Source organism: Populus euphratica, unplaced genomic scaffold, assembly GCF_000495115.2.
Source record: "Populus euphratica unplaced genomic scaffold, PopEup_1.0 scaffold213.1, whole genome shotgun sequence".
Lineage (NCBI taxonomy): Eukaryota > Viridiplantae > Streptophyta > Magnoliopsida > Malpighiales > Salicaceae > Populus > Populus euphratica.
The window spans coordinates 848,915-859,445 of NW_011499916.1; the positions used below are offsets into that span (position 1 = coordinate 848,915).

A 10,531-nucleotide genomic window follows, 5' to 3' on the forward strand; every position below is an offset into this window, starting at 1 on the left:
CAGGAATGCCGTGAAGCTTGTGGAGGACAAGGCTTGAAGACTGAAAATCGAGTTGGTCATCTGAAAGGTGAATTTGATGTCCAGTCAACTTTCGAGGGGGACAACAATGTTCTCATGCAGCAGGTACAGTGTATTTGGGTGAAAGTTATTCAATGATGAAGTTTTTCTGAAAAAAAGAACTATTGGATTGAAATCGAGAACATCCAAAAAACTGATGTGTTACAATTTAAATGGAATTAAGTTTACTAGCACATACTTCTTTAAGATTTCGGTTTGAAGCAGTGGATTTTTGTTTCAGGTGAGCAAGGCACGCTAGGACTTAAGATCTATGTGGTGATGCTAGTGTAATCCAAGGCTTTGAGTTAAACAATGGTTTTGAGCTTGTCTTATGTTACTACTTGATTCTTTTGTTAATCATTTTAGAACATCCAAAAACTGATGTGTTACAATTTAAATGGAATTAAGTTTACTAGCACATACTTCTTTAAGATTTCGGTTTGAAGCAGTGGATTTTTGTTTCAGGTGAGCAAGGCACTCCTTTCAGAATATGGAGCTGCAAAGAAGAAAAACAAACCTTTCAAAGGTTTGGGATTAGAACACATGAATGGACCCGTCCCTGTAATTCAATCTAATCTTACAAGCACTACCCTCAGGAACAGCCAATTCCAGGTAATATATATTGTCTAAGTTTGTAAGCATATTAACCTTTCTCAACATGTCATATGCCTAACCAGTTGTGTGCGTCAGATGAACACTCACTGCTTGAGGGAACGAGATCTTCTGAACCGTTTTGCTGCAGAAGTGTCGCTTTATCAATCAAAGGGAGAAAGCAAAGAGCGAGCATTTATTCTGGTAGGGATGCTTTTCTGGTAATAAAGTGGGTGCTTTCCTGTTCCACACCTGTCATTCTGATTGTTGTTGTTGATGAGATTTTGCTTTAACTATTTGCACCAGAGTTATCAACTTGCAGAAGACTTGGGCAGAGCTTTCTCAGACAGAGCTATTCTGCAGACCTTCATTGATGCTGAGGCAAATGTATCTGCTGGTCCCTTGAAGGTAAGAAATATAGAAATTACTCTTGTATTTTTCTACACATTAGCCTAATGATATAGTTCGGAAAGCTTTAAACCATTTTGTGATGTCCTAGCATAATAAGAATGCATAATGACTGAAGGAGTCAGGTATAAATGAATTGCTGTCGAAACAAGTTTTTTTCTTACGCAAGGAAAAAAAGAATTTGCATCAGAATTAAAAAAAAAAAACATATATCTGAAGCTTTGAAGGGAATTATACGTGAGTTGAAGTTCTTCTAACCATGGCTTGGTAAAATCTCTCTCTTATTCACCAAAAAAATAAAATAAAATTATGGCAATCTGGCAAGTGGTTAGAACTTAGAAGTGTTTAGGGAAGTGGGTCGTGGAAGAATTATTTGAGCTAATGAGATTTAGTATGAATCGAAGGTCAGAAGGGATGTTTAAAACTTCTTAATCACATCAGAAATTCTACTGCAGTCTTCATTGCTTTTTCCAAAATCTTGACCTAAAAGGAACATCAGCAAATAGCCTAAAATGCCTGGTAGGGAACATGTAAGAGAGAAGGGAGAACCTTATCTTGTTGCTGAATTTGTGGGTTTGCTTCCTCTGCAGAATGTCCTCGGTTTGTTGAGATCCATGTATGCCTTGATCTGTTTGGAAGAAGACGCCGCATTCCTTCGGTACGGGTACTTATCAACAGAAAACGCAGCTGCTGTGAGGAACGAAGTGACAAAGCTCTGCGGAGAATTGCGACCACATGCACTTGCACTGGTCAGTTCTCTCGGCATTCCTGACGCCTTTTTGAGCCCCATAGCATTTAACTGGATCGACGCCAATTCATGGTCTTCAGTTCAGAAATAGTGCCTTGAATCGCTCTCTTTTCTTAAGCAAGAGTTTGATTGTTTCCCTTGCTTCAAGTCTTAATAAGAAATCGAGGTGACAACCCAAATTGCTGTAATGGTGCTCATCTATGCGTAAAACCATCTATTAATAAATAATCATCATTGTTCATGTTTATTAGAACCGAGTCACATCACATCTGCTCTTAAATTTGCGTGGACTGCGTTGCTTGTGCATCTTGCTTCTATCAGAAAGTGGAAGAACAAGGCTTGTACAAGGAAAAAAAGAAGAAAAGACAACTTAGATTTTGAAAAACAAATATATTTTATTGGGTGGGTTTTTATTTTCTTATTAATGTCTTTTGTTTTTCGTTTTTTATTAAATCACATATTTTTATTTATTAGTAACATGTATCTCTTCATAAAAATCTAATTCATTTGAATTAAGGAGAAAAAAATGAATCTCTTCAGGCAAAATTTCATTTCCTTGTTCATTTATTGTTTTGATAAAAATATGTTTTTTATATTAGAATTATTGTTTTCTAAATAGAAAGAAAAGAAAATTTTAATAAAAAAATATAAAAAATCATGATTTGATAATTTATACACCATAAAAAAAACCATAAAATGAAGATTAATTTAAAATAAAATGTGAAGAAAAATTTAAAAAAAAATAAAAATTTTATTTTCATTTAATACACATGAACATGTATTTTTATAATCTTGCAAATTGAGTTCTTATATAATAATTCATACGATTGATAATGAAAATTATTATAAAAATTATAATTTCATCTCAAAATTATGCAAGATTTGATAATATTTAAAATATTATTTTAATTATTTTATTCATAATTAATTTTATAAAAGAAAAAACTTTAAAATTTGGAGGGTAATATAAAAAGAGCATAGGTGTGCTTTTGCCTATAATGCAAGTCACTTTCAAGATAAAACCGTAGTGTTTAATTTCTATTGAACAATAAAAATAAAAGGTCTATTTCCCCTTTTGATTTCTTTCAATTGTTTTCAACAACATATGAAAATTCTTTTTTAAAATATTGATTTTCAATTCATAGACGAAACACTCTCATAAACTTTGTGCATTCAATGGTGCATATGCAAAAAAAAAAAAAAAAAAAAACCAGCTATGTACATGCAATAGTGCACATGCAAATAAAAAAAAACATCAAGTGCAATGATGTTTGAGAAAATTACTCACATATCCAGTTTCTAATCCTCCCATTCTTCTTCTGTATGATTCCTTATGGCATTCAGAAAATTACTCTGATAGCCACTGAATCATACAGAAAAGATACTAGTAGGGACCAGTGTGGTTCCTCCCATTTCTCAGACTTGGGTCAATGGCTGACTTGTCCCATTCATAGGCCACCAAAATGGCCTCCATTGTTGCAGGTTCCGCTCCCTGAATATCGTGCCGTTAGAAGCAGTGCCTCTCATCTTACTAAAGATTTGCCGGACCGGTCCTGTAGGCACAAGGGGGAGAACTGTCCTGGAACTACTTTAATCACTGGAAAAAATCAAACCCTTGCACAAAGTAATTTCTAACTCTTTAGTTTACTAACATATGGCTGGGAAAGATGGAAGTGAATAATTGATACTTCTGCCGCTTCCCTGTGATTAATATATCTGTACTTTTCATAGCTTTTGCTGGGAATATGTTCCATACTGATGTTGTCCTGGTATGTTCTTGATCTTTCATTGCTTTATATATTTCTTTTTTATATATAATACCATGACTTCTTTTTGACCAAATGTTTCAGGGATCATCTTCAGAACCTAGTCGTGGTTACTTCGTTGATTCTGCTTTCTTCGGAAAGGATTCTTCTCTCTATAACATTCAAAGTCAGTGTGGATCGAACTCTACGATATCTGTTTCTGTTCCTATTCCTCGGTCATCCTTAAAATTCCAGAAAGGTTTGCACTTCTCCCTAAATATACTGTTGCAAAGGTGAACCAGTTTCTGTAACTGAAGGGTGCAAATAAATTAACAAAAAACCCGTCGTAGTAATGTATGAGATAGAAGAGAAAGGGAAGATTAGAAACTGGATTTCACCATCCTGTAAAGAGTTTGACCAACCGCCCATCCTACTTCCTCTACATTCTCGACAGCCTATCTTAATCTTAGTAGTCTTTCAGTGGCATATGTTTCGGTCCTCTTCCCCATTACTCGGAAAAAGTGAGCCGCCAGTTCAGTTCAGGTACAAGATACTATCATTACTGCTTGGAAAATTAGACATCCAACCAGCAATCACAATGACATGAATTCTTTCTCTGTTTCGTTGTAAGTTTTTTAAATTGAGCAATGCTTAAATTTGACTATGGGCTGAAAATAAAACATTTGAAACAATTTTGTGAAACAACTAATCATTCTTCCCTCCTCTGTATTTTTCGAGTCTATGAGCAACTATTCTAAATCTTTGTCTACTCGCTTGTATTCTTAAATATAGATGTGGTATGTGTTCGAAGTCTAAATTTGTGGCGTGAATCTTCTCTCGAAATAAATAGCCAGATATACATGGGCAATGAAAAAGGGAATGCAGAGGGGAAGTCTAATGAGACACTTGGGGGTTGGTATTCCTGATTTCAATACAACTCTTCTGTGTGATTACAGCAAATGGTGCTCATTATGTTTGGAAATCCTAACAGTTTCATTTTTTCTACAGCACATGATTTCCTATACTCCAATGGCTACTAATTTCAATGTGAATGTCTGGTAAAACGCCTCCTATAAGGATGCTTCTGCTCTGCGGTTACCACCAGCAGTGAATCTTGTATAGAAAGCACCTCTACTCTTTGTTCTTGTGATTTCTTAAGCTGATGTTTATATCTTTGCAGGTAACAAATGCCTACCTCCAGTTGTTTAAAGGGCTTGGTGCAAATGTGACGTTAGGATTTATCAAGGAAATGCCTAAAACTTCAAACGCTCCAATCAAGTTTGATATCGCTTAATTCTCAAATGGCCACCCTCTTCTTTAGATGGGTTATTGTACAACTATTCCCTGCACGCATGTGTGATCCATTTCTTGTCAGGATTTATTTACTATGAGGCAGAATCTTGTTAAAAATTTATTGCCAAGTGGGTTAGAAATAGCTAAATATTTTCAACAAGTCTAGTGTTAAAGAACTATTTTTTTTTTTTTTTCAGTTAGTTTCCTCCTTTGAAAATGATAACCTTTCTTCTGAATTCATATGGTCTTCAACATCATTTTGCTATAGGTGGTGTCGACATCTCTGGTTTATGAGGGACAGCAAAAGTGCGGATCATAATGAAAATGCATGGGCTTGGAGATGGACCTTATTGGTTGATTTCTTGTACGTATTTTCTTTCATATCTGCACTATACATGTTTGTTTTTGCAACATATGGCTCACTCATTGGTTAGCATTATCCAATCCTCAGTGCTTTCTAAACTAGCCTTCACTGGCTTCGAGTTATCAGCATTGCTAAATTTTTGGGTTGAGATTCTTCACCCTGAATGACTACATCCAATTTTTTAATTTATTTCCTATATATAAACCTGCAAATTTCCTTGGCGTTTCTATTCTCCGCATTCTCTTCGAACATCAAGACTGCTACAGGTTTGATGTTATAAACTGTTGGACTCATTTGTTAAATGATATCTACTTCAAGATGTTACAAATCTTCCTCGTCTTTGATAGTTACAGTAACAGGCTATTTATGTGTCTTTGGAAGCGGGCTTTTAGGTGAATTTCTTTTCAAGTTTTTCATTGAAGACACCTCTTTCCCATGTACGTAGAAGAAAATGTGAAACCAAAATACTTTCTATTTCCCCTCAGATTTTCCTAGTTAATTAATGATGTTTGTGGGAGAAGAAACCCTGTTTTCAGATTTGTTGAATACTGCATTTAATTCATTATCTGATATTTTAACAGATGCGAGGAGGCTAATGATTATCCATGTGATTGAATTTGTCATTTTTGTGAACTCAACATAACTGTAGAGTAGCTTAGTTGTTCGCTATGCTCCCTGTTAAGTTTGCTCTACAGGCCTTATTGTCCACCAGTTGCTGCTGCTGCTTGTTTGTGGGCAATATTTGCATAAGTTGTTAAATTACTTTTTTCCAACACTCGTAATGTGATTGGTTTCCGCTGTTACAGAAGGATGTTATGGATACGGATGGCATGAAGTGGGGAAGTCTGGTTGATAGTGACAATGGGATGATTATCATGCTTCTTGAGTGGCTATTGGTCCTCTTGATAGCTTATTATGTGGATCAAGTTTTTTCACATGGAAGTGGAAAACATACTGAATATTTATTGCAGAAATTTCGGAAGAAGCGTTGTCAATCTTCATTTCAGAAGCCTAGTTTGCACGAGAAGGGGTCTAAAGTTTTTGTTGATATGGATAAACCTGATGTCATTCAGGAGGCAATTACATTCCCTTAAATCTAATTTTGAGTAACCGTTTCCTGCTCCGGTTTATAGTTCAAATATTTCAGTGTCAATTGTTCACTATCAGGCATGTGTAAATTCTATTTCTGTTGACGCCCTTTTGAATGTAGAGGGAGAAGGTAGTGGAGTTACTGCTAGAACAACAACTACTCATGGAATCATCTGTGACAATCTGAGGAAGGGGTACCCACGAAGGGATGGAAATCCAGAAAAACTGGCGGTGAAAGGTTTATCTCTTGTTATTCCTCGAGGAGGAGAGTGTTGGGAATTCCGACCAGTGATGTACTGATATTTGCTTATAGGAGGCCAAGCACACTAACACAATATTTAACGTGGTTCGGCAAAACCGCCTACATCCACGGGAGGCAGCATATGTTGAGCTTAGACATGCAGACTCAAATGTGGATTCAGTATATACCAGAATAGGAGTGCCCTCAGCATGAGTAAGCTAAGATTCTTGCTTCTCATTTTCTCAAGAAACCAACACGTTTAACATTTTCATCCTTAGTTGAAATCAAGCTGACTTTGTTTGTTGTTTAATTTGTTTTTGTTATTTTCAGCCTGCTATGGGATACTTTGACAGGGAGACAGCACTTACTATTTTACGGAAGACTGAAGAACCTAAAATGTTCTGCTATGAAAAGAGTAGGCATTATCATCTTAACTTTAAGCATGTCAAAGATCATTTAGTTTCTTTAAGAAATAGGTGACTGTTGAAGGGTTTTCAGTTGGAAAATTGTCAGAAGGTCATAGAGAATATCTTCAGCTAATTAGAACCATCTTAATTGGATAAGCTATAAGTTTCTCTTTTTTACCATTCTGCTGCTCTAGGCAGTGGAAGAATCTCTCAAGAGCCTCAAGCTATTTGATGCAGTGGTAGCTGACAAACATGCTGGGAAATACAGTGGAGGTACGAAGAGAAGGCTTAGTGTTGCCATATCACTAATTGGAGATCACAAAGTATGTCATTATAACTCTTAAGAACGTGTACTTCCCTGCATGAAATATTCTTGTTTGTCATATTCTTGGAACTTAATTCTGCAGGTTGTTTATATGGATGAACCAGTACTGGATTAGATCCAGCTTCTCGAAGCACTTTATGGAATGTTGTAAAGCGTGCAGAGCAAGACAAAGCAATTATTCTGACCAGTACAACTCCTACTCTCTCTGATCTCTCTATCAATGAGTGTTTCAAATTAATTAAATTTCCTTTAGGCCTTGCAGTTTTGATACCCATCACAATGCTTGACTTGGTGTTTTCAGCACATTCAATGGAAGAGGCAGGGTACCTTTGTGATCGAGTCTGATTCTATGAAGTTAGCATTGCTGATGTATTTCGTGCTGTTAAGGTTGCAAGAGCCAGGTTCCCTGTTTATGCTTGGGGGCTGTCTCTGATACCACATTGGAAGACGTCTTCATCAAGGTCACAAGCTCAGCCGAGCAATCCACACGCCTTAAATGGGCAAAAGCTACCATGTGCCCTTAGGCAACCTCTCTGTAGCTCAAATTAATATTAGTATTCTTCCATTTCTAGAGATCTCAAACTTTAGCCTGTAATTTGTTAAAAAAAAAAGTACTTTTATTAGTCTTCTTTGTAACCTCTCCTCTGAATGCAACAAATGCTTACACTTTTAATATGAGACGTATAAAAAAGGTTTTTATTGCACTCCGATTACATGACATAATCTCCTGCATTGCCATGCTAAATGCCAGCATTGGAGAATCATACACAAGCATGCATGCAAAGCCTAAGGCTCAGGTGAGGAAGGATTAAAATGTTGACAAAGATTTGTTGCGAAATTGTTAGTCATTGGTAGTCTAAATGTGCAGCCATTCTTGGCAATTGATGCAGTGAGAGTAAAGGGAGTACCGATCAAGGTTGTGGAAAAGCTTTGTAGAGGTAAAGAGTTAAGTATTTTGTAATGTGAGCTCTTGAGTGAATGGGGTATATTTGAGACTTGGATGAGAAATAAATTTGAGTGATTTTTTGTAATCTCTGGACATTTTTTCGTTATAAAATTCTTTGATCCTTCATGCCTATTATTAAATTTTAGATAATGTTTGATTATTATTTTGAAATGAAAAATACAAACACCAAAAAAATAAAAAAAATAAAATTCTTTGATCCTTCGTATCTATATAGTAAACTTAAATAGCATTTGATTATTGTCTTAAAATGAAAGAAACAACAAAGATAAAAAGAATATGTATGTTTTCTTATATTTTTTATTTTGAAAATATAGAAATTCATTTCAAAACTATCATAAAATTACAAATTTTAGATAAGATTTGATTATTGTCTTTAAATGAAAAAAACAAACACAACAAACAAACACAATAAAGATAGAGAAAATAAATTTTTTTATCCTTCATATCTACATGGTAAACTTTAAATAGCATTTGATTATTGTTTTAAAATAAAAAAATGATAAAGATGAAGATAAAGATAATATGTTTTCTTATATTTTCTATTTTAAAAATATAAAAATTCATTTTAAAATTATTATAAAAATATATCTATTTTATATTTTTATCTTTATTTTCTCAACTAAACATGTTTATATTTTTTTTATATATATTTGTCTATTCTATCTTATAACACTAACCAGCCACAAGGCACTGTTAAACCACATGAAATATTGCATGCAGTTGTACGGTGATTGTTTATCCATAATCTATCTTCATAACCATCTGATATAATTTTGTTACTATGTGTATTTTCTGCAACAAACTGAAATGAGAGCCGCCACGGTAAAGCTTTATCAGCTGGGTTTATGATCTGCAGTGAGCCTTCCATATACTCCTGAGGAAAAACCATTAACGAGCTGGTGAAACCCCCGAAAACCAAAAGCCCCTAGACTATCAATCCACCAAGTGCAAGTCTTTTATAGTCTTCTTTGGGTTTAAGTCTATTTACTACTGCGTTGTCAGTTCGGTAACTACTAGATATATTATGTCTCCGGAAAAAAGACGAAATGGAAACAAGTCGACTGAAGGCGACCTCATGCAGCCATCCTTAGGCTTCCCAGACTCTCCGATCAAGCTCATGAATCACCGGGATTCATTGGAAGAAGAGTTACGGGTTTTGGTAGTGATGTCATTGTTATGTGATCGCGTATACATGGGAATGAGCCAATGTGATGAACTTAGATTCAGGATATGCCGAGAAATTGAAGGAACTTATGATGATTATTGTGGTTACTCAATTTTTAACCCCACGTGCTAAAGATGATGTATACCTATTTTGAACCAAGTGTGAGAGTGTATCTCATGTTCCCTAGAAAATTGACAAAAAACGAAAAAAAAGGTTTTGCTGCTGTCGTAATTTTTTCTTTTGTTCCAACTTAGGCTATAATTCAGACTTAGATTCGTATGATATCTGACAATTCTAACTATATTCTGTCACTCATGACATGTTGAAAAATTGACCTATACCTTTATTAGGTTCTAGGGATCATTGTTCTTAAGGCAGATTCTCAGTCAGATTTGAATGCTTTAGCATTGTCAGATTAAGAACCTTTTTGACCAACTAGATTACTACCAGATTCTGTTCTCTAAAATGATTTTATTTCACTTCGACTCCTTCATCATAGTTGTAGTCCTAGACGTGTAGATGATTTTGGCCTTTGAATCGCTTGATTTTGATATCAAAAGCTTAAGATATTCTTGTTTGAATATCTAACGTGAAGGTAGAGAATTCTGCCGCGAGAAGGATATTGACTCGAGTCTGCACTAAAAAATTTCTATTTTTGGCTTAGTTTTTATGATTTTTGTTCTTAGTTCATACTCTCAGTCATATCAGGATTCTCGACATTTTTCAATTTTTTAGTTAGACTTGGAAATCCCTTTTGACCAACTAGATTACTGCCAGTTTCTGTTCTATTAAAATGATTGGAGATCCCAAAGTATGTTATTGTCTCTCTCAAAAATACTTTTCTGCACGAAATCTTGGGATTTGTTGTATTCTTCCAATGCCCTTGCTTATCCAAATTCTTGGAAATTTTGCAGGTTGTTTATATGGATGAACCCAGTACTGGATTAGATCCAGCTTCTCGAAGCACTTTATGGAATGTTGTAAAGCGTGCAGAGCAAGACAAAGCAATTATTCTGACCAGTACAACTCCTACTCTCTCTGATCTCTCTAACAATGAGCGTTTCAAATTAATTAAATTTGCTTTAGGCCTTGCAGTTTTGATACCCATCACAATGCTTGACTTGGTGTTTT

At 35.2% G+C, this 10,531-nt stretch overlaps 1 protein-coding gene and 1 pseudogene across 1 annotated transcript in view; both read left to right on the forward strand.

Annotated features, from left to right (window-relative positions):
* LOC105134647 (acyl-coenzyme A oxidase 3, peroxisomal-like) overlaps positions 1-2,059 on the forward strand; it is a 4,545-nt gene extending 2,486 nt beyond the window's left edge. The window contains exons 8-12 of the mRNA XM_011039130.1: positions 4-123; positions 523-669; positions 748-852; positions 955-1,056; positions 1,647-2,059. Of these exons, the coding sequence (XP_011037432.1) occupies positions 4-123; positions 523-669; positions 748-852; positions 955-1,056; positions 1,647-1,895 (723 nt within the window). The 3' untranslated portion in view covers positions 1,896-2,059. The remainder of the gene's footprint in view (positions 1-3; positions 124-522; positions 670-747; positions 853-954; positions 1,057-1,646) is intronic.
* Positions 2,060-3,127: 1,068 nt separating this feature from the next.
* On the forward strand, positions 3,128-7,664 carry LOC105134665 (ABC transporter A family member 7-like; annotated as a pseudogene).
* The last annotated feature ends 2,867 nt before the right edge of the window (positions 7,665-10,531 follow it).